The sequence below is a fragment of the Mya arenaria genome, chromosome 1, assembly GCF_026914265.1.
Source record: "Mya arenaria isolate MELC-2E11 chromosome 1, ASM2691426v1".
Classification (NCBI taxonomy): Eukaryota; Metazoa; Mollusca; class Bivalvia; order Myida; family Myidae; genus Mya; species Mya arenaria.
Genome location: NC_069122.1, coordinates 27,221,506 through 27,247,311, shown reverse-complemented (window position 1 = coordinate 27,247,311; position 25,806 = coordinate 27,221,506). Strand labels below are relative to the sequence as shown.

At 33.4% G+C, this 25,806-nt stretch overlaps 1 protein-coding gene and 2 non-coding genes across 3 annotated transcripts; 2 read left to right on the top strand and 1 right to left on the bottom strand.

Annotated features, from left to right (window-relative positions):
* Positions 1-1,268: 1,268 nt before the first annotated feature.
* On the bottom strand, positions 1,269-25,778 carry LOC128234588 (prostatic acid phosphatase-like). Its single transcript, XM_052948892.1, has 11 exons — positions 25,656-25,778; positions 19,052-19,147; positions 18,730-18,822; positions 17,132-17,284; positions 14,859-14,954; positions 14,450-14,539; positions 13,191-13,332; positions 12,668-12,753; positions 9,940-10,117; positions 5,413-5,541; positions 1,269-3,233 (listed from the first exon to the last, which is right to left on the bottom strand). The coding sequence occupies exons 1-11, from the start codon at positions 25,740-25,742 to the stop codon at positions 3,106-3,108; spliced, it is 1,278 nt and encodes a 425-aa protein (XP_052804852.1). The 5' UTR covers positions 25,743-25,778; the 3' UTR covers positions 1,269-3,105.
* Trnat-agu (transfer RNA threonine (anticodon AGU)) lies at positions 25,282-25,355 on the top strand. Its single transcript has one exon. It is a non-coding gene; the product is annotated as a tRNA-Thr (tRNA).
* Trnat-agu (transfer RNA threonine (anticodon AGU)) lies at positions 25,471-25,544 on the top strand. The gene has a single exon. It is a non-coding gene; the product is annotated as a tRNA-Thr (tRNA).
* Positions 25,779-25,806: the final 28 nt, after the last annotated feature.

Below are 25,806 nucleotides of genomic sequence, written 5' to 3'. Positions count from 1 at the left end.
TGTCTGTCAGGTCCGATAAATCATTCCTAATACCTTGGATGTCTGCTTTTACCATAAAATGTATAGTATAAAGGTGTGTCTATGCTAACATACATTGTTTTATCTGTTAATTTTTGTATTATCAAATGTCCTCTAGTCAAATTGAAGCTTAAATGTAAAAGTAACTACTAGTAACATATTATACATGAACCATTAATATAAGCCATACATGTATATGTGATGTATAACTGAATCAATTATTTCTATGTATTGTTCATTGTCTCGTTTCACTGTGGACTCATTTTATGATGCTGTAACATATACATGTATGTATGAAGAATGTATGTGGCACGTGTAACTGACTTGGTCTTTAGTTTTAGGCCTTTCACAAACATGGATTCAAAACCCACTACGTATCTTCCAGCCATATATTGAATGTGTCATAAGACAACCTGTTGATAAGTATGTGTACGCAATACCATAAATAATGAACTGACAATATAAAGATCCCATATACATGTATATGTTATACTCCCACCACGTTGTGGTGTGGGCTATATGAAACACTTTGTCCTGTCTGTCCTTGATCAATAATGCCCACTACAAGAAAGGATTGGTGAAAAAAGTCCTAGTCTGAAAATGTCTATAATGTATATATATTTATGCATTCATGGAGCAATAAATCTCAACATTACCCTTAAAAACATGGATGTATTGCATAAATACTACAATGAAACTAAAATATATGATTTTGGTTGATAATTGTACAAATCATGTGTTTTTACGTTCAGTGTCCATTAAAAAAGGTAAACTTTCTTGAATTATCCACTCCTATTTTGTAACCATGGTTACTGTAGTGATATATATTTTATGTTTCCATGTATCCTTTTTATATGTACATGTTTACTTATAAATTTTGTACATGTAGTTATCTGAACATTTCAGAAGTATTTTCAGACAATGCCTTTTTGGTACTTTTTTGTTTTGAAGTGGGCCTTTACTTTTTGACCACCCGCATTTCATTCAGGGGATTTTACAATAACACTGGCCTGTAAGTTGGTAAGCAATTTTGAACACAAGAAGCATTCATACAGTTCTTTTTAAGAAATTAGCAGTTGAACTTGTGTACATGTAGCTCATTTATTAATAACACAAGAGGTCAAAACCTTTTATTACAATCAGGCAGTCACTAAAACCCATTTATTCCAATGAGTAGCCTAAAAAGACATTAATTAGGGTAGATGGCATTGAGAATATTATCAGTAAGAATAGAAATGTAACAAATACAGTTGAAGATATCACGATTTATTCAGATTCTTATATACCTGAGGCAAATAAGACACTTGAGGTGTGAGAAAACAGTTGAGGTGTGAGAAAAAACAGAAGTCAACAAATACAGTGCATAAACAGATTTAAAGAAGTGAACCCAAGCAGACAATGGGAATATGATGTAAGCAATAAATATGATGTCATTATTTCTTGTAACTGAAATCAACAGCTGTTGCCATTGTGTTATTTGTATAAAACAGTGTGGGTACTATAAGTAATATACTTGGCTTAAAGACTAATACATAAAAAATATATGTCTGATATTATACCCCAAAACTTTTTTTTTTATAAATTTATATCAAGTTCCATTTCTGCTCGTCATGGTTCAACTGGAATGGTATACATGTGCACATATTAATTCATCATAATCAAAAAGAATAAAATAACTTGGATGATTTTTGTTCACAGAATAATAGAAACTTACGAAGTTTAAGAAACTGATCCCACTCATTTAAATTATACAAACTTACATGCAACCACATAGGTTTGATTCTTTCAAGAAAAACAGAGAAAAATTACACAAAAAAGCCATAAGGTTATAAATGTTTTATATTGCTTCATGCGTCTATGTTCATACAGAATATACTCACAAAAATTGTGATTAATACTGATATTTATTTGTTCAACACGATTTAAAATTAGTTTAACAAGTATTTATTGGTATAGAAGGAAAAAAGAAAACCTTCCATTCTATAAAATAATATTTGATAATAGTAAGGTAGTATACCATTGGTTAAATAACATCAAGCTCATCCAATCAGAGTGCAACATTGAAATAAACACTGACATTATAACAATTTGAATGTAAGATTTTCTGTAGACAAAAAATAAAAAATAAAAATATTTTTATATACATAAGGCTTCTTAAAATCACAGCATTTGAAAAAAATAATCGAAAAAGCTTTTGGTTGTATTGGCCAAAAAACATAGCTTTTTTATATATTACTTATCAATAAACATTTTGGCTAACTTTAAAAAAAGATTTAACCGGCTTTATATTGGATGCCGAGACAAAGCTTGAAAACTAATCCAACTTTTTAAATTCATTTAATGCAGTAGTTGACACACAAATTATTAAACACAAAATAAATTTGGGCCTTCTATTAATTAATTAAGTAAAAATTGTGAACATTGAGATTGTTTATATCACAAATATTACAGATAAAAGTTGCCTTATTCTCAAATACAAGTTATTCTGTATACAAAATCTGCACGAGACATAAACCAACCATTCCATAAATAAACCCTAATGTTTTACATTGATAGTACAATTATTTTTTCTATATACTTACAAACTTAAACATCATAATTTCACTGTTGCTGTTTCAAAAGTTCTATTATTGTGCAACATAAGTTGACATAATATTTTAAATTACCAAGTACATATAAGTAAAATATATATTAAGTAATACTTTCTTAGGAATGAAATGTATAAATAGGGAAAAGGCACTTTTTATTGAAAGGTCATTTGCTGTAAATACGCAAAGCCCTGAAATTATAAACATTTGCTCTTTAAGGCCAAAAAAAGCACCATTTGGTTTGGGTTAACAGACCCTGCCATTTTTGGGTCAGTTGTGAAAAAATAAAAATAATAAAAATGAAAAAAATACGTTTTTATATGTGCGTTTTAATATGAGGCTTAAAACCTTTAAAGCTTTATGCAGAATATAACTGTAACGCCATTCTTCAATGATGACAATCAAGTTCCTATGAAAAAAAAAAGCCTACCTTACCTAAGTTTTGAAAGGCACCTAACCAAACCAATTTTTTTTGCCTTATGTAACAAAATTATTTTGATCATGAAGAGACATCAAATCGTCCATATGGCATGTTGGCATGTTTTCTTTGTTCTTTCACAACACATGTTATGCCTACAACTAGAACCACAACCAGCAAGCCAGTAAGTCCTATTGACACGATCCAGCCTGAAAAAGTACATATATCGAATAAAAGGAGGATTCATTACAATTTAAAGAATGATATTCAGATCGTATTTTCTTTGTTATACAATTATTTGCATCTTAATAGCAACCTTGGACATACTTCCCAATAATTATTTTAGAATTGTGATATCAGATATACTTATTTAACATGATCCCTACCTGTGCGAAGTAAATTGGTATCTGATTGTTCATATTGTAACCTTCCTGAACTACAATATATCTAATAAACAGTACCTGTTCTATACCATAAATATTGAGTACATACAGTTTCATATTATACATCAAACTGTATAATGATATTTAACAACATTTTCTGTACTAAAATATTTAACACATGCCAAGACTATATAAATGTACACCTACCTAAACTATAACATTCAACATCTACCTGTTCTATAACATCCAACACCTATTTGTCCTATAACATTCAACATCTACCTGTTCTATAACATCAAACACCTACCTGTTCTATAACATCAAACACCTACCTAAACTATAACATTCAACACCTATCTAAACTATAACATTCAACACCTATCTAAACTATAACATTCAACACCTATCTAAACTATAACATTCAACACCTATCTAAACTATAACATTCAACACCTATCTTAACTATAACATTCAACACCTACCTAAACTATAACATTCAACACCTACCTAAACTATAACATTCAACACCTATCTGTCCTATAACATTCAACACCTATCTAAACTATAACATTCAACACCTACCTAAACTATAACATTCAACACCTATCTGTCCTATAACATTCAACACCTATCTAAACTATAACATTCAACACCTACTTGTACTACAATATTCAACACCTGCTTGTCCTATAATATTCAACACCTACCTGTCCTATAACATTCAACACCTATCTGTCCTATAACATTCAACACCTATCTGTCCTATAACATTCAACACCTACCTGTCCTATAACATTCAACACCTATCTGTCCTATAACATTCAACACCTATCTGTCCTATAACATTCAACACCTACCTTAACTATAACATTCAACACCTATCTGTCCTATAACATTCAACACCTACCTGTCCAATAACATTCAACACCTACCTAAACTATAACATTCAACACCTATCTGTCCTATAACATTCAACACCTATCTAAACTATAACATTCAACACCTACTTGTACTACAACATTCAACATCTATCTGTCCTATAACATTCAACACCTATCTGTCCTATAACATTCAACACCTATCTGTCCTATAACATTCAACACCTATCTGTCCTATAACATTCAACACCTATCTAAACTATAACATTCAACACCTACCTATCATATAACATTCAACACCTATCTGTCCTATAACATTCAACACCTATCTGTCCTATAACATTCAACACCTATCTAAACTATAACATTCAACACCTATCTAAACTATAACATTCAACACCTATCTAAACTATAACATTCAACACCTACTTGTACTACAATATTCAACACCTGCTTGTCCTATAATATTCAACACCTACCTGTCCTATAACATTCAACTCCTACCTGTAATATAACATACAACATCTACCTGTTCTATAACATACAACTCCTACCTGTCCTATAATATAAAACTCCTACCTGTCCATATAAACGTCAATTCCTACCTGGTATATAACATTCAACCCCTACCTGTTAAATAACATTCCACTCCTACCTGGTATATAACATCAACACCTACCTGTCCTATAACATTCAACACCTACCTGTTATATAGCATACAACATCTACCTGTTCTATAACATACAACTCCTACCTGTTAAATAACATTCCACTCCTACCTGGTATATAACATCAACACCTACCTGTTATATAACATTCAATTTCTTCCTGGTATATAACATCAACACCTACCTGTTATATAACATTCACCACGTTCCTGTATTATAACATTCAACTCCTACCTGTTATATAACATTCACCACGTTCCTGTATTATAACATCCAACTCCTACCTGTCTGTAAACATACAACACCTACCTGTTATATCACATACAACACGTTCCTGTATTAAAACATCCAACTCCTACCTGTCTGTAAACATACAACACCTACCTGTTATATAACATACAACACGTTCCTGTATTATAACATTCAACTCCTACCCGTCTGTAAACATACACCACCTACCTGTACTTAATCCACTGGATCCAGATTTACCCTTTGGTTCGGGGTACCCACACTGGCGTTTCCAGTCTGTTGGTACAGCGCCTTTAGTGAGTTTCACAAACTGGTCAAAGGGGCAATCGAATGCACATCCTGATGATTAGAAAACACAATTTTTATTACTTGAAAATCTTAATCACCATCATGTGTTTTGTTCTATATGGAGATACAGAGCAGACACAAAAGTGTAGAGGGACTGACGTATGTTTGAAATTTATCATGTCAAACTCTGATATCTAAAATTAAATTTCTAATGCTACAGTGGATTTTTGCACTGGTCCAAATTTTTCCCTACTTTTTCTATATAAACAACAGCTGTCACAGAAGAGACAAATACCTCCAAATGCTGTGTGGCCATATAAATACATGTAGCAAACTATTTCTTTGAGAAAAAGCCTAAACTAGAGCTGTCACAGGAGTGACGAATACCCACAAATGCCGCCTGGACACAGGAATGGCAAACCATTCCTTTGAAAAGAGGCCATAACTCCAAGGTTACTGCACACTTCATCTTCTTTTATCATGCATGTATTGTTTTATTTAAATCTGTTGAGTAATTTAGAAGTTACACTACTGACAAGAAAAACTAGCTGATGCTCTAGCTGATCTCTTCTGGAATAAGACATCTAGAGCATTTACGAGCTTTTCTTCCAACACGATCATCATCAAATTTTACAAGTACATATTTGGGATTGAATGCATCCTTATCCACCTGGGAATAAATCCCGGGACTGTTCCTGTAGTCGAATTAACAAGTCCATCTGACAGGTCAATATTTGTAGTAAGCACTACTGTGGCAAATATGCCATACTTAAGTTCTGCTGGTATTCCACTGGCATCTGGTTCAAATGAAGCATGCTGGATTTGTTTTGTTTGTTCATCTTTCCAAGTGTCAATTACTTTTAAGATAAATATTTGCTCATTTAGTTTTCGAAGGATCTATCGAACTTGACCTGTATCTTCTGATGTTACACCTGTGTACCAAAAAATGTTCAAATCCGTCAAGCCTTTCATGAGTTATCGTCCGGAAACCATTTTTCTATTTTTAGTAACAGTGAGCTTGACCCCACCAGCCCCAATATCGAACTTGATCTGTATCTTCCGATGTTACACCTGTGTACTCAAAATTGTTCAAATCCGTTTAGCCTTTCATGAGTTATCGTCCGGAAACCGTTTTTCTTTTTTAAGTAACAGTGACCTTGACCTTGGCCCCACCAGCCCCAATATCGAACTTGAACTGTATCTTCTGATGTTACACCTGTGTACCAAAAAATGTTCAAATCCGTCAAGCCTTTCATGAGTTATCGTCCGGAAACCATTTTTCTATTTTTAGTAACAATGACCTTGACCCCACCAGCCCCAATATCGAACTTGATCTATATCTTCTGATGTTACACCTGTGTACCCAAAATTGTTCAAATCCGTTTAGCCTTTCATGAGTTATCGTCCGGAAACCGTTTTTCTTTTTTTACTAACAGTGACCTTGACCTTGGCCCCACCAGCACCAATATCGAACTTGACCTGTATCTTCTGATGTTACACCTGTGTACCAAAAAAATTTCAAATCTGTCAAGCCTTTCATGAGTTATCGTCCGGAAACCGTTTGTCTATTTTCAGTAACAGTGACCTTGACCTTGGCCCCACCAGCCCCAATATCGAACTTGACCTGTATCTTCTGATATTACACCTGGGACCAAAAAAATTTCAAATCTGTCAAGCCTTTCATGAGTTATCGTCCGGAAACCGTTTTTCTATTTTTAGTAACAGTGACCTTGACCTTGGCCCCACCAGCCCCAATATCAACTTGACCTGTATCTTCTGATGTTACACCTGTGTACCAAAAAATTTTCAAATCTGTCTAGCCTTTCATGAGTTATCGTCCGGAAACCATGAAAAGCGACAGACCGACCGACCGACCGATCGACAAGCTCACTCCTATATACCCCCTCAAACTTGGTTTGTGGGGGTATAATTATATCAAAGATTGCAGAATTTTAACGCAACCTGTATTTGAGAGTGTTACCGTAAGCAAGTGTACAAATCAATTTTAATTGTACCATAATTCATCTTCCAAAAACAAAGTTTTGGAAAATGCTAAGTTGAAAAAAAGCCATAATTCCGTAAAACAAGAAGCTTATGAGGGCCTATGCTATAAAGTTACATTTTAGAATCAGCTAGTACAATTATACATATTGTATGAAGTTTCATTTAATTCCATTCAATAGTTTTCAACAGTAGACAAAGAAAAGTAACAAATGGCAATAACTCTGTAATTAATCAAGATATAGTTATTGTTCTCATTCAATGCACTTCCCTTCACTTTGCTTATTCAATGAATGTTATTTTATTAAAATCCATTAAGTAATTTAGAAATTATGCCGTAGTTAAGAAAAAGTAACAAAGGATTATAAGTATCTTTCATGGCCGGGAGTGTAAGATAGGTTCATCCCAACCTGAGTTTACTGGTTTACTGAGTTTCCGCAGAACCCCCTGCGTGAGGGTCGGGATGAACCTTTCTTACATGAGCGGCTATGGTAGATGTTTTTTCTCTCATCACAGTTAAACAAAATAAAGTAAAAATATATTTTTTTGCTGGAACTCTTTTGTGCAAAGTGAAAATATTGTGCGTATAGATATATGATAATTCCTGGTTGTCATGGATATGCGCACAGTGATTCAGATTATGTATATAGTCAAATCCTTTTCTAAATAGTTCTGAGGAGAGTGCAGGATTATTTCATGAATGGAGCGTGAAAACTTTTTTATGGTGCCATTTGAAGCGAGTAATAATAATTTGGATTTTCAATCTTCCACAAGACAAGGTTTCCATGATGCTAGACAACAGTTTTCAACACGGGAGGCTATTGTGTGAAAAAGAAGTTCCATGCGTGTACTTGTTTTATCTTTGAGCAAGATAAAAATTTCAAGCATGGCCGAATTCTTGGATCTTCTTATATGAGGTGGGAGAAAATAAGTGTAGAGAGGTTCAAGGTTTTCATACAATGCACTTGCTTTCATCATGCTTAACCATTGAATGAAGTTTTAAAAATTCCATCCAGAAGTTATTTTTAGCTTCAAAACCTATAAATTTGGAATGAAGACAATGGTCAGAGATGGTTTAACCATGATTTGAATCACTTTCTTGTGTCAATTTAAGGAAATAAGGTTTGCAACAATGAGTAGGCACTTCAGAATTGGTGTATTTGTCCTCAAAGGCCAGATGTGTCATTTTTGATCCATTTTGGATATGTAGAAGTTTCTTTATATCACAGTTTTTCTTGAGGTCCCCGCTGTATTTATAAAAGAATTCTACTGATCAGGGGCCATATTCAATATTTATCAAGCGTAGTGTTTGAAAATCGGACTCCATTTGCTATCGATAATCGAATCGAATCAGACTAAGCATTTCGCTTTACTATCGAATAATAATCGAAAGTTCATAACATCAGTAAGGAATACATTCTTTAGACATAGTATCATCATAATCATTTTAATGGTTAAACCTGGAATCAGTGCGTGTGATGCTATAGTCATGCTTTTTGCAACAGTAAGTAAATTTCCATTAACTTTTTCTGTGTTTAATAACTTAAAAAAAAGCATAACAACAAAACACATACTTAATAATTGCACATCAATTGCAAAATGACGCACACCACATCAAGTAAGTTATCTTAGCATTTTATCCATGTAAAAGCATATTAAATATTTGTGAACTAGCTTTGCATTCACTAACCTGCTATATGGCAAATTTCATTAGAATATCTTAATTTCAAATAATTGTCGCTAAAAAGTAAATTAATAAATTACAAGCGATTCCAAAAAAGGTTTCAAAAACGGAATGCATCGAGCCAGGATCCCCAGTATTTACGGGAAAACTGGACCCACTACACCATAGAGACAGGTTATTGAAGAAGGTTTTATGAAATATATAAACAATTAAAGAAAAAAATTGGGAGAGCTTGTAAGTTATTAAGCAAAAGGGTTTACAATCACCGCATTTGTGTAAAAGAGTGACCCCCCTTGTAAAAATGAACTCGACGAATTTACTGGAAAGAAAAATTGTCATTTAATCGACTTATACCAAAAAACTAAAACAATATTTAGTTACCGGAAGTATCATTAGCGACATCGATTTTGGTTAACTACTATCGATTGTCACCGACATAGCATTGTCAGCGATGATTAATCGATTGTACTCGATAATCGTTTCATCACTAATCAAGCGTCTTAGTAATAATTTCAACTTTATAATAATAGTGAAAAATTGCCTTTTTTTTAAATTTGAATTTTAAGAAAACAAACAATGTTTGTGAACCACAAATATGAAAATAAGCAAGAAAATGGTCTCAACAATACATGCATATGAATAAATCTGATGAAAAGTAGCGGGTATTTAAAATAATCTTTGTCAAAATTACAAAATTCTCACTATTAAAGTTGAAAATATTCACTAAGATGCTTATTGAATACCGCCCCAGAAACCAAACTTACCAGGTAAAGTTAGCGGTACAAATTTATCATTGTAGGTCTGGTTCTTGTAGAAAATGTTGACATAGAAAGACTTTGAAGGATCCTCGTGCAACTCTACTACAACTGTTGCTGTGTATTGGGGACTAACGTCGTTGAACAGACCCAGCGCTGATAACAGAGCTGCTACTGTAGTGTCATGCTGGAAAACATTCACAATTGTTAATGTTAAAGGTGCACAATATAGGTTTATGCAAAAATTATAATCATGTTTTATTCATTTGACTTTAATGATCAAAAACACAGAATATGATAATTATGTGTAAATATTTGCCTTTATGAATGTGTTTTTGAATTAAAGCGCCTTGGCCGCAAACTTCCAAGTTCAAAAGGTGCCAAAATATTGCTTATATTCTTTAAATTGTACACAAATCATACTTTGTTTTGATCATCAAATCAGTAACACAGGATATGCATTAAAATTGAAAAGAGATGTTTTTGCATCAACCTTTTTTATATGCTTTCTCATGGTTTACCGAGAGTTAATCAATCAGTAAAATATAATTGATATTTCACTGGTTAAAATAGTGAAAATATCAATTCGATATTTTTCATTGAAGCCCATTCTCACAACCAAACTTAAGCTGTACAGGGCTGGGACACAATTTCAACAACATCATTTCAGAAATGAAATTATGTTCCCATACAATTTGGCACACTTTTCTTAAACACTGCAATTAACAGTCATATACATGTAGTATCCTTATTATCCATACAACAAAAAGTAAAATTGTTTATTTTAGTGTAAGATAGTAAAATATTTCACCTCATGAACATCAAATGTGAATATATAACTTTTGGTGCTCCTTTTAGTGATAGACAAAGGGTAAGAAATTTTAATGGTTAAGGTTACCGGTACTTGATTGATTGTCCAAGTATCGAATACTATACACAATCATAGTCTGGTACTGACTGACGATCATCAATGTTCTGCATTACCAATTTTACTTTTGCCATCCCTAATTTTTATACAGAAGTACATGCCAATCTTGATAATATCCAGTACAGTAAAGTCCAATATATAATATTGGTCATTCAAAGACTTAATGTCAATGCAACGGAAATCACTCAGGGTATATATGGAAACAAGGGGTCAATACTCGGTCACTTGGACTTTACAAGTGGTTGCCCATTGACCAAATGTGTCATTCATTTAATATATAGCGTATTAAAACTGAACTCTCGAAGATATATCGTTTTTTTACAACTTTTTTTATTTTTTGTCTTGGAATGAGCAAATTGATAAAAGATTGCTCAGACAAAAGATCAGATTGCAGATTTTCATATTTCCGTTCGAAAATTAATGTTTAAAAATGCATAAAACATCAATTTTTGAACTTAATTATAAAAATCTGCACTCTATTTTTTTTTTGTCTTATATAACTGGTTTCCATTCATTTTTACAAAAATTGGCTCATTCCAAGGCAAAAAATAAAAAAGTTGTCAAAATGTTCAATCTGTGAGAGTGCAGCTTTTACAGTTGAAAGTCTTGAAAAGAAGAACATTTTCAAAACTAGTTAATGGGATTAACAGGATCAAGTTTTCAAAAAATTATGATTTTCTCAAAAGAGAATGAATAATGGTTCTGTCATATTTTAAACATTTTTTATTGCTTTAAATGTTAACTCGAATTTGGTGCTTAAACTTGCCTACTAAGGTTATTCATTATGAAAAAAAGATGAAAATACTCTTTAAAAAATGAGTAAGTGCTCAAGTTCAACATTTGCTCTAAAACAACATTTTTTCAACTTTCTGAAAATCTATATGGTATATGGGCCATAAAATCATACATAACTTATATAGCAGTGCTCCAGCCAGGATTTGGAAAGGGTACAGGGTGCTAGGTCAGAAACGGTACTTTTGATGTGCATTGAATGAGCCTTAATGGGGCAATTGCAAGAGTCAATGGTCAATTCATATTAATTATGTGTGTGTTCAACTACTTTCAATACTAATGGTTTATTATGAATACCTTTGCTGTTATCTCTACTGAAGTGTCAAAATTGTGTATATTTATTATATTTATACTTATTTCTGAAAATTGACTTGACAATACGTCCAATAAATATCAAATATAGATCATAAACATCAAAGAGGGCTCTGTCAAACAAAAGGGCACAGCAAGTCTTAGTTAAGAAGCTGCAGGGTGCTGGAAAAGGGCAGCAGGGCGCTCCTTCCTGCTATTTAGGCCTAGCAGGAGCATTTTATAGGCCATCAATTTTGGGGTAATCATGGACTCGCCATTAAGACACAATGCTTATTGGGTTATCCATAAGATAATGTAACAGAATAACACCAGAAAGGTTACCCAAATGTGTACTACTTGATTATGTATAGGACCAATAATGGTGGGTCTTTAGGCCCGTTTTGAATATTTTAAGCAGCCCTGATATGAAGTACAAAAAACTTTAATCCTATTCATTTCATATCTGACAAACAATTAAAAAATAGTGTTTTTCAATTTGATATGCTGCATCAGAATTTGTCATAAATTCATATTTTTTAAAATAATTTTGCTAATCATTTTGGCTTACAATGTCTGTCTTCTGACTGTTGCTAATGTCTAAATGAACTGTTTCTATTCTACTAACAGATAGATATTTTGAAACCAAAATAGTATCAGGTGATGTTTAGCTTAGGTTGAATAGTATATAGTTATGCTGGTATACAGTAGACACTGATATGGACTTACCCCTGAGTACATGTACATCCTTGTTGCAACATTCAGAAACTGCATCTTATTTTTCATGTTTTCAATGTAACGACCTAATAGAGGACCTGCAGTAAAGAATTTCAACATGAATTCAGCTATGCTTTAAAGGTAAGCCAGTTTTGTAAGATTTAATACAAAATAGACATCCTGATACAAAGATGAGTGTAGGTGTTTATATTCCTTTTCTTTAACTTAAAACAGATAACCAAATGCAAAACACAAACAAGAGTGATCTGCTTTCAATTAAACAAATCCATGTACACACAAATATGGCCACAAGAAGACAACATATTGAATACATCAAAGCCGTTAACTTATGCAATTGACCTCCCTTGAGCATGCTCTTCTCCCTTCAACTAAGGTGAAAAATAAACTGCACAATTACCTCCCTTGAGCATGCTCTTCTCCCGTCCCAATCAAGAAAATAATAAACTACACAGTTACCTCCCTTGAGCTTGCTCTTCTCCCTTCTACTATAGAGCAAATAAACTGCACAAATTACCTCCCTTGAGCATGCTCATCTCGCTCCCATTATAGAGCAGGGTAAACTGAAAGTTCTCCAGTTTTCGTAGTTTCTCAAACACAGTCTGAGTATTGTTCCATTTCTGGTCTGCCCATGTGTTCACTGTCAGGTTGTGGGACTTCTGTTGGTGATAATTTACAAAATATTAATATTTAAAGGCCAGTTGTGGATGAAACTCCATCCCACTCACCCTCAAATAAAACTACTTAAAAATATATATATATTCAAAAACATATACTTTATTAAAAAAGATCATCAAACTATTCTTATAAATGTATTCACTATGCAATCTGTGTTGTCGTAAATATTAAGCAACTATTAACATCCATGTCAAAACACACAAAGTATTAAGCAACTATTAACATCCATGTCAAAACACACAAAGTATTAAGCAACTATTAACATTCATGTCAAAACACACAAAGTATTAGGCAACCATTAACATCCATGTCAAAACACACAAAGTATTAAGCAACCATTAACATTCATGTCAAAACACACAAAGTATTAGGCAACCATTAACATCCATGTCAAAACACACAAAGTATTAAGCAACCATTAACATTCATGTCAAAACACACAAAGTATTAAGCAACAATTAACATCCATGTCAAAACACACAAAGTATTAAGAAACTATTAACACTCATGTCAAAACACACAAAGTATTAAGCAACCATTAACATCCATGTCAAAACACACAAAGTATTAAGCAATAATTAACATCCATGTCAAAATACACAAAGTATTAAGCAGCTATTAACATCCATGTCAAAACACACAAATTAGTAAGCAACAATTAACACTCATGTCAAAACACACAAAGTATTAAGCAACTATTAACATCCATGTCAAATCACACAAAGTATTAGGCAACCATTAATACTTATGTCAAAACACACAAAGTATTAAGCAACTATTAACACTCATGTCAAAACACACAAAGTATTAAGCAACAATTAACATTCATGTCAAAACACACAAAGTATTAAGCAACCATTAACACTCATGTCAAAACACACAAAGTATTAATCAACTACTAACATTCATGTCAAAACACACAAAATATTAAGTAACTATTAACATTCATATCAAAACACACAATTTACAAAGCAGCTATAATTAACATCCATGTCAAAATACAAAAGTGTTATGCAACTATTAACTGCAATGTCAAAACACACAAAATATTAAGCAACTAATAACATTCATGTCAAAAACACAGAACAAATGCCTTACCTCACAGTACAGGGTGTCGGCTATTCTCCAAATGTTGGAAATATTCTCGTGATCCCATCCACTGACATTGCCTAGGTATTGATAGAACATCTGTAATTTATAAAAGAAAAATATTTTGTTTATTTTTTTCCAAATCTATTTCTTCTGTGTCACTAATCTGAAAGTAGGGGGCCCGTCTTATGGGCAAGGCTATAAGAAATTCGCTTTGTTGGTATGATGTTACGCAAGAGTGTGCTCTTGTGTTGCCGGGGGAAACAGCAGTACCCGGAGGAAACCCATTTATCTGGCTTGGTGACCTGCACAAACCAAACCCACATGTGCCCATGTTGGGAATTAAACTCTGGGTCATCTAGTTGGGAAAAAAGTGTGAAATGATGAAAAATCCATAGGAAAACCCTGTGTGACGCACCTTATTCCTCTTCTCCTCTTCCTGAATAGCGAAGGTCTCCATGGTTTTCTCCAGGAGTTCGTCATACCGTGGGCACGCCTCACCCATGTTTAACATCTACAAAATATAAAAAGTGAAAAGTTTCAACAAACATTCGACAGTTTTTTATCAGATCTTTGAAGAATTACATTTCTGTCTCATATATTTGGAAAGTAAAAAACGAACTATTACGGTGTACTGTCCTAAGACATAATACATCAGGCTCAATTTCTCAAACAATTTTACGGTACCCACAAGGTTATAAGGTTGACCCACAAATATGTGAATTTTGGATGCTGGGTGACCCCATATTATATTGCTATTGTTTGCAAGGCTTTATGCGCAGAAAAGGAAAGTGGGTAAATTAAACAGAAACAAGAGATGTTTGTCAAATCCTATGCCCTCAGGAGCGCCATGTCAAGAATATTTGGACAATTGAACAAAATATGCATGGACCAAAATGCCAGCTGATTTGACCTGGTGACCCCAATCAAGGGGTCATCTACTGTTCACTTCAAACCCCTAAGTCAACTTTAAGGACAATAGGTAGAGGCAAAATCTAGTTATCCCTTGGACAAGCTTTAGTCCACACCTACAGACTTATCTGACATATCGACCAACCAACATGTGCAAAGCAATAAACCCATCTTCTTTGAAGAAATTGGGGCCAGGTTAGTATAGTTTTATTACGAGTTTAAATGAAAAGAAGCATTGAAATCCTTAAAGATGCACTCTTACTCCCAAATAAGATTTACCACAATTAATAATATTATTTTAATATTCCAAAAAGGATAAATAAATGTCAGAAACAAATGGTTATAATGAAGAATACCAAGTTTATTTGAAAGAAATGTGCATAAAACATGGTATTTCTACCTTATAAGACTACAGAAGACCACAGTAAATCTTTAAGCATTCACCAATCATTTAATATTTTAGCGTTTTCCAGTATTAAATTCATGGTTACAATCTTGTTATCAGTAGTTAACAGTTTCCATATATGCATTATCTAGTAAGTAGTTTAAGGTTTATCAGTCAAAATTTATGTTAGTTATACATGTGTTTGTATTGATTTTGAATAAGAGTGTCACTTTAAGGAAGTATTTCAAGACAGCAAACTACAAATGAAGATTTAAAATGTCATGCTAAATAATCATTAATTTTAACAGTTTTATGTCTCTGAAGAAAATTATCATTGGAAATAACTTATGTTACGTGTTGTATTCAATGATAACTTTGAGGTTCATTTAATACTGGTTGAGGGCCCAATAGCTTGATGATCTAGATCAATGCTGTCAAACACATTTTGAGATGGCATACAAATTTACAATTATTTTTTTGGAGTGTTCTGGCTACAATGTACAATGACTACAAAGCATTAATTAAAGGGTGATTTACTGTCCAACAAAAAAATGATGTTCCACATACCGGTAAACATGAAAAAATTGTGAACCTATACATCAACAGATGTTGACACATTGACCATTTTTTTTTACTTGTTATGACAAATTATCCCTCAAAATAAAATTGTGAAAAAAAGATTTGGGCCTTCAAACAGTATTTACAGCAAAAACAAACATAACAATCTAATAGCTTCCTGTAGCATTATACTGATATATTATTTTAAACAACATACATAAAATAATAATTTAGTATACTCAACCATATGTCAGCCTTGTAACTAGAAAAGTGAAATTTAAGTATAATATATTCCGTCAATGTATTTCCCAAGCTTACATCGCAGTGGTAACACAGTACTTTAAAATACATGCCAACACGTACAACTGATTTTCAGATTGTTCCAAATCAATGTTCCTAATCTTTATAATTAAGATGCTAGTAATATTAAACATTGCGAAACTTGTAAAATTCCCTGTTATTTTTGCTCTTTCTGAGGTGAATCATTGAAATGGCGAGGTATGGTTTAAGTATTAGGGAATCTGAAAGGGCCATCGTGACCTTGGCCCTTGAAATTGCTTTCGCCCCCCCCCCCAAAAAAACCCGATAGGTTCCATTGTATTTCCTATTATTATTTTTTTCTATGAAGAAAACCAAATAAGTTCATACACAAAAATGCACGAAAAAAATGATGGACTTATAAGCTGATAAGTAAGCTTAGTTTAAAGCCCTATATCTCAGACCAGAACTTTTAACTGTAAGATGTAAACATAACTTAATTCCTTCATACAATGAAACAGGGGTTAAATCCATTGTTTTTTATTCTGATGCTCCATAGTATTACAGTAAACTCTTACATTATCTTCATAAGCCGGCCTTGTATGTACAGGTATGGGCTGCCATGGGATGTCATGGTTGAACTTTTGGTCGTCGTCTGGTGGATACATACCAGCTAGATTGGAGTAAGCACTCATTAAACATCTGTCCTCATCCGAACTCTCAATACTGATCTAAAAATACATTGAAAGTTATAATTCAATGCTCCATAAATAGATTGAAAGCTAATGGTTCAATGATGATCTAAATTTAGATTTAAAGTTATTGTTAAATGCTGATCTAAAAAGGATTGAAAGTTATGGTTTTATTGTTATCATAACATAATTATTTGCGAACAAGCTGACAATTGACAGGGTGAAACATTCATAAAGTGGAAGTCCTCATCAAAAGTTGATCTTGATATGTGCACCATCTGAAAAGCTACAATTAGATGTCCATTTTAGTCCTCATTCACACTAAAAGTAAATATTCACTCGTGGCTACACCATACTTGAAATATAGCTTTTGTAACACTCACTTGGTGAAATAAATAACAATCTGACACTGAAAGAAATAAAAAAAAAAAATTATTCTCCTTTTATTCAACATATACTAATCATCAAATTTAACATTTCATTTTAAACTAACATCATTTGTATATTACAAATAGAATCAGATTAAAATGAAAGCCAGAATTGCATTATTATGCGTTGGTTAGACAATTCATATATATGTTTATGTTTTTATGAAAAACAGCATGCATGCAGAATATTGTTTTGCAAGAAAAAAAGGGGTGAATGTATATATTCCAATACAAAAAATAGTAAATGGTAAATGTGTGGGATCGCCTTAGTAAGGCCAAAACTTATTAAGAACTCAAAGCAGGTATACACTGGTTTGTGAGCAATCATTGCTGATCTGATGGCTTAGAAACTTGTGGTTTAACCATCTTTATTTTTTGTGCAGCTACAGACTAGCTTGAGCTTGATAGAAGCTGAACATATAGCAGCACTCTTTTTACTATTTGTGCTATTCCCCAGTCTTCCAGCACTCTCAGTGCTATGATCAAGCAGGGGTTAAAGAAATAAATAGAAGATAATTGTTCGTTTCATGGTAAGATCATAATATATTTCGCCAAGTGAGCACCAAGTAATGTTATCTTCGAAATGATGTTCTTCTCTTTGTGTCCCAGCTTTGTGGGTGCTTATGTTCATTTTGGATAGCAAAACCAGCCAAAATTTCAAAACATTGATAAATATCAAATTGATATTTTCACTGTTTGAAACGGTGAAATATCAATTTTATTTCAATGATAGACCTGTATTAAACACCTGAAAGCATATAATTAATGGGAACAGTTTTGAGAGTTTATGAACAGCTGAACAATTCAAATGGAAAAACCTTCAATTAAATAATATTACAGATAAAGCAACAAATGGATAAATTATTAACAGACAAAAAAATCCCATAAAATTTGATTGCAATTGATATCTTGTTCACCTAAACAAGTCTTGTAATATCATCCTTAGTTATAAGATGTGTTTCATTGCATATGAGGTAAGATCGCTTTCAATCATTTGGACTTATCTTTGATAAAAATAATTTTAAAGGTTGTTTAGAGATAACATGGGAGTCAAACCTCATATCTTCTATATTCTTCCTTCATGAAGCCGGTGTCGATGTAGCGGGTCTTCAGCAGCTGCCCGAGGGCATAGTGTTGCTTCATACCAATCTGTGGGATCAGAAATACATATAATAAGAATATATTTAACAGCGTTTTTTTCAGCCCTTTTTTGGGCCGTAATGCGACCCCTTTAACCTCCTACAAAAAGTGTATACTAATTGTGATAATGTTTTAAAATACATTAAATTATACCATTCAAACAGTTTTTAGCTATAAAATCGGCAAGGTAAAAACTTAATGAGGAAATAAAAATCCAGCATAATGATATAGCTCCAACCTTAGAAAGCCATCCCAACCCTTGCGGCCACTTCTCGATCTGATTGACATCCTTGGGAAAAATCTCAATAGGGCTTCTGTCCCCATGCCTGTACACCTGCAGTACAGAAGATAAGATTTATAAGTTTTAGCTTTTAAACTGAAACCACTTTCATATTGGTAAAAAAGCAGGGCAATATTAAATTTAGGGACAATTATTTAACAGGCTTTCGTTTTATGTCACAGTGATTTGTTTTTCAATATAATCTGACTGCCTGTGCCTTTTCAATTAGGAAAATCAGTGCAATATTAGTCCAAATATTGGGGAAAAAGAACATGGTTATTTTACTTATAATTTTCTGATTTTACTGATGTTATTTACATATTAAATACATACTATTTCTAAAACAGGCAAGATAGCAGTTGAAAAGCATGTCTTAATTTTAGTTGCACTCTCACAGATTGATCAACTTAACAACTCTTTATTTATTGTATCAGAATCAGCTAATTTTTGGCATCATTTTTTTCAATTTAGTCATAAACGATAACTCACATTAGAACAAGTCTCAACTGTTCGGAAAACTGTTGAAAATTTCATTCTTATTAAAGCGTTAGTAGTGCTTTTAGCCATAAAATATCAAAGTAAATGCGAATATTAACAAGAGCTGTCACAGAGACAGCTCGCTCGACTATTCCGCCGCTTTTCAGTGTAAGGATTGAAAAGTTTTGGCCAAACATGCATGGATCACTGTTAGATTAGATTTCAATGCAATTCATGATGTGCTGAGATAGTAACATAAATGTGGTTACATGGAAAATTTCAACCAGATTTTTTAAGTCTAATAATAAAGGGCAATTATTTGCAAAATACAGTTATATATCTTGGTTATTCAATTACGTTGAGTGGTTGAATACCATTCTATAAAGTCTCAATTCAATACATCGAGTAGTAGAAATTAACCTATGTGTGCTTACACGCAAAACCTTAACCAGAATTTCTATGTCGAATAATAAAGGGGAATTATTTGCATTAAATGCAAACTAGAGTTATCTAACTTGGTTAATTAAGTAGGTTGGATGGTCGAGTACCATTGTATCGAGTCTCAATACAATACATCAAGCAGTTGCAGAGATATTAACCTATGTGTGCTTGCACGCAAATCCTTAACCAGAATTTCTAAGTTGAATAATAAAGGCCTCTTATTTGAATTAAATGCAAACTAGAGTTATCTAACTTGGTTAATTAAGTAGGTTGGATGGTTGAGTACCAATGTATCAAGTCTCAATGCAATAACTCAAGTAGTTGCCGAGATATTAACCTATGTGTGCTTGCACGCAAAACCTTAACCAGAATTTCTAAGTCGAATAATAAAGGCCTATTATTGGCATTAAATGCAAAGTAGAGTTATCTAACTTGGTTAATTAATTAGGTTGGATGGTTGAGTACCATGGTATCAAGTCTCAATGCAATACCTCAACTAGTTGCTGAGATATTAACCTATGTGTGCTTGCACGCAAAACCTTAACCAGAATTTCTAAGTCAAATAATAAAGGCCTATTATTTGCATTAAATGCAAACTAGAGTTATCTAACTTGGTTAATTGAGTAGGTTGGATGTTTGAGTACCATTGTATCAAGTCTCACTGCAATACCTCAAGTAGTTGCTGAGATATTAACCTATGTGTGCTTGCACGCAAAACCTTAACCAAGGGGTGACGCCGACGCCGACGCTTGGGTGAGTAGTATAGTTCTCCATATTCTTCAAATAGTCGAGCTAAAAACTGAGATCGGATCTTTAAACAGCCTTATTTCACTGGTTTTCAGACATTACCGCAAAAAATGGCTAATTTCATGACAACAATTTTAAAAAACTGTCAAAACAGTCAATCTGTGAAAGTGCAGGTTCAAGAGTTTATTACATTTTTGATTAATAAAAATATGTTTACTGAGAAGTGCATTTTTTTAAAAAAAACAAGAGGGCCCTGAAGGCCCTGTATCACTCACCTGATCCAATTCAAGTGTGAAATAAGTGTTTTCAGGGCAAGGGCAATTGTGACAGGGGGAGGGAATAAGTGTTTTTCAGGGCGATGGAAAGTGCAACGAGAGGGGACTTAATTAAAACAAACTTAGGAGTACCCAAAGATCATCAAGAATAACAATCTGATCAAGTTCCATGAACATATGGTCATAAATGTGGCCTCTAGAATGTTAACATGCTTTTCCTATTATTTGACCTGATGACCTAGTTTTTGACCCCACATGACCATGATTCGACCTTGGCCTAGAGTTAATCAATATAAACATTCTGACTAAGTTTGATGAACATATAGTCATAAATGTGACCTCTAGAGTGGTAACAAGCTTTTCCAATGATTTGACCTGGTGACCTTGTTTTTGACCATACATGACCTGGATTCAAACTTGACTTAGAGATTATTAATATAAACATTCTGACCAACTTTCATGAAGATACAGTTATAAATGTGACCTCTAGAGTGTTAACAAGCTTTTCCTTCAATTTGACCTGGTGACCTAGTTTTTGACCGCACATGACCCAGATTTGAACTTGGCCTAGAGCTAATCAATATAAACATTCTGACTAAGTTTCATGAACATACAGTCATAGATATGACCTCTAGAGTGCTAACAAGCTTTTCCTATGATTTGACCTAATTACCTAGTTTTTGACCGCACATGACCCAGATTTAAACTTGACTTAGAGATTATTAATATAAACATTCTGACCAACTTTCATGAAGAAACATTCAAAAATGTGACCTCTAGATTGTGAACTAGCTTTTCCTTAAATTTGACCTGGTGACCTAGTTTTTGACCGCACAAGACCCAGATTCGAACTTGACCTAGAGATTAATAATATCAACATTCTGACCAAGTTTTCTGAAGATACAGTCATAAATGTGACCTCTATAGTGTTAACAAGCTTTTCCCTTAATTTGACCTGGTGACCTAGTTTTTAACCCCAGATGTCCCAATATCGAACTCGTCAAAAATTTAATTGAGGGTAACATTTTGACCAAGTTTCATTAAAATTGTGCCCAAAATGAGACCTCTAGAGCTTTAACAGTCAAATTGTTGACGACAACGGACGATGGACACAGGGCGATCACAATAGCTCTGGTGAGCCAAAATCAGACACATGACAACATGGCTTATATAATGGTTGTCTCATGTGTCAGCGCATTTCAAAATCTGATGAAGTCGTTATTATAACCAAATTATTTAGAGATAATCAAAAAAACACACACCGGGTAGTTAATTATTTTATTCTATGCTGTGAAACTTAAATACAGTTGCTTACTGAAGATTATAATCCATTGATTATGACGCTTATGTTTGTGTATTTCACATTAAGAAATGTCCAAAGTAAACTGAAATTAATACCTGAAGGAGAACTACAAAAGGTGAGTCCTGCAAAATAATCTTAACAAGAAAAGAATTTAAACAAATATCACTATTTTGCGTACAAAAAAATCGGAAAGTTTGCCTCTGAAGATCGTCTTGATAGGAAATATGTAAAAAAAGCACTTTATAAGTTGAAGTTCTAGGTAAAAAATACAACAAATTCAGGTAAGAAGGGGAACAATAATATCATTTTTGTGAAAAAATAAGATTTCTTTGCAAACAAAATGGACAATTTTTGAATAGGGGTTAGTCAGCTGATAGTCAGCCCTAAAAAAAGCCAAACATTCAGCTAATAAGGCATGAAGGTGCATAATAATAATATTAATAAATATAGAATTGAAAGTAAAGGATAAGATTGCCATTTCAAAATGGGTCACGGACACTACGGACCATGGACATTACGGACCAGACATTACGGACCAGATTTAGGGACACTACGGACCAGATGCAGGGACATTACGGACCAGATTTAGGGAAATTACGGACCAGATTAAGAAACTTACGGACCATGATTTATAATGCTTTTAAACATTTGTTTTTAATTTATTCACTCATTAGTCTAAATAAATACTTGAATATGAGTGCTCAGTATGACAATTATCTTTAATGTAACTGTGAAAAATCCCGTGAAATTCCAATGTTAAACATCAATGTATTTTTAATAAATTATTATAATAATGTGAATAATAATGAAAGAAATATGTTTTTATCTTATAATGTACCATATTTCGGAACATTACGTACCATGAACTAAACATTACTCACAGTTTGTTTAAGAACAAAATAATATAATTGAGATAATTATGGGCATTGATTTATTATTTTACATACAACTTATGTGTATTTGTAAATGTGAATATTAATGTTTTCATATACATGTGATAGATTGCTTTCTGAAATAAACTTTGGATCGTCATATGTGTTTGTTTTCTGTTTCATTTGTTTAAATTGAAAGGTTCAGTGAAAGTGCGCTGTCACGTTGTATCCCCAATCCAGGCGCATGAAATACCGATTATGTGCAAGCTTGTTAAGGAAAGGAAGCTGTGCTGCTACCAACGCAAGACTTCAACCTTGACACAAGGCCGGCTCATAAAGCTTTGGGCGGAGTATTCTGCTTACGAGTTGTCTACAAGCAGTCTGCTCAAAGCATGTGCGAGACTTTTTGGGCCTGTTTAGATACGAATGGTGGCTTTGGTGACATTCGCTGTATTGTTATTGTTGTATTGCATTCGCGATTCATGTATACACTGATATGTCCTTATATGTTCTTGATTTATTTTGGGAAATAAACTATTTTGGAAAATATTTCTTCTGTTGCTTTTAATTGATTTAACTGCCAACCTTTCAAATTTCGTTGATTATTATTCACATAATTGTTATAAATACGTAGGTCTTTAACACCTTTTGGAATTTCACAAGATTTTATATTGAATCATTGATCTATTCGAATTTCACGGGATTTTTCATAGTTATATGGAAGATATAACGTCATACTGAGCACTCATATTCAAGTATTTATTAACAAATTAAAAACCAATGAGTGAATAATTTCAAAAAAAAATATTTAAATCATGGTCCGTTAGTTTCTGAAAATGGTCCATAATGTCCCTAAATCTCGTCCGTAGTGTTCCTAAGTCTGGTCCGTAATGTCTGGTTCGTAATGTCCATGGTCCATAGTGTCCGTAATTCTTCAAAATTTCCCAAGTTGTTTGCACCACCTTCGAGTCTGCAAAATAATTTCCTTGATCTGATAGTCCCTGCCAATTGTGTAAAGTGGTCTTTAAGTAACATTATAACTATGCTTTTTTAGATAAATATTCTGCTTAAGTCAGAGTCAGAGCTCTCTTGAGGGGGAGACTTTGTTGGAGTAGTCACCTAAAATTTCTGCACTTGCCCATTCGCAACATCAAAGCGATATTGACTTCGCCCAAAATTTCGCATATAATTTTGCAGTCATAACAGCGCAATTAGCCAGATAGATTTAAGCGATATCGCTATAAATATGGCAGCATGTACAAACGTAGTCAGCCAGAGCAATCCAAAATATTAATAGTTATAACTGCTATTTATGATAGGGTTTAATAATTATACTTTAAATTTAGTCCAATACCTGCAATCAGAAAGAGAAAATACATAAAAATATTAGAGATTAATATATTTTTGATGGATAAGAATTTTGCAAACTTTGCAAAACGAAATTGGCCTAAGCTGGGAGTATTTAGGTTCCAGGCCTAAGGCAAATGGATTACATGAACAAATTATGGTGTTAAACTTCACCTAATGGGAGATATCTTAGGAGAAAACACAAAGAATTCTCTTTTTATTGCGTAAATCAAAATAGGGTTGTCATATTCGTAAAAAGTTAGAAATGACATTTTTTTCCAGTTTGAAGTGTGATTTTTCACACTGAAAAAATAAGGGAATTAATAAGTAGTCTATCCATAAATAACCGTTTGTATTACTTGTTTGAATGTCAACATTTTTCAGACGATAGAAAGAAAAATATTAAATTGTACTTTTGTCGTAACTCTAATTGTATTAAGTTAGATCAATTAATGAACTTATTAAACTGGCTATATTTTGTAAATCCCTTTTATCTAATGTCAAATAGTCATTCTCCTTTAAAAACAATACGACTTATTTGTCTTAAGTATTTCCTATTATAGGAAACTGTATGTAATATATGTCCACTTTGTTTATATATATATGTTTAATTAATTGTTTGTTAAAGCGTTATTGTTCTGATCACATGGTTGTAATAACCCATGATCTAAATAAATCTTAAATCTTGAAAATCTCTTGTGTAGTGTGTGTGGGTAAGAACCAGCCGCCCGGTTAGCTCAGTTGGTTAGAGCGCCGTGCTAGTGTTCCGGCGGTCGTGGGTTCGAGCCCCACACCGGGCGCACTTTTCCTCCCAGGTTTACTTTACTGGTGGCAGCGGTAAACGGCAGGAGTGCCTCCATCGGCCAAAAAGGTTAATGGGGGGAGGAGTGTAGTGTGTGTGGGTAAGAACCAGCCGCCCGGTTAGCTCAGTTGGTTAGAGCGCCGTGCTAGTGTTCCGGCGGTCGTGGGTTCGAGCCCCACACCGGGCGCACTTTTCCTCCCAGGTTTACTTTACTTGTTATGCATCGCGAAAACATGTGACAAATCAAACATATCATTAAATGTAGAAAGTTTCCGTTTTTAAACGAATTGTTACGTACCAAATTCACAAGTCTTAATGTTTCTGCACATAGACAGGCATGAAATGATACGTAAAACACAACAAATAGACACCATTTGTTTTTCATTTTCGCTTCCGTAAGTGGGGAATTACATATGCCGTGACCCGGGTTCTATAAAATCCGGGACGTC

Excerpts from the sequence above, each read along its gene's own strand:
- LOC128234588 (XM_052948892.1), bottom strand. The coding sequence starts at position 25,742 with ATGAAAAACAAATGGTGTCTATTTGTTGTGTTTTACGTATCATTTCAT. Across the intron at positions 14,540-14,858 it reads AAGAGGAGAAGAGGAATAAG|ATGTTCTATCAATACCTAGG; the intron begins GTGCGTCACACA and ends TATAAATTACAG. Across the intron at positions 10,118-12,667 it reads GGATGTACATGTACTCAGGG|CATGACACTACAGTAGCAGC; the intron begins GTAAGTCCATAT and ends AATGTTTTCCAG.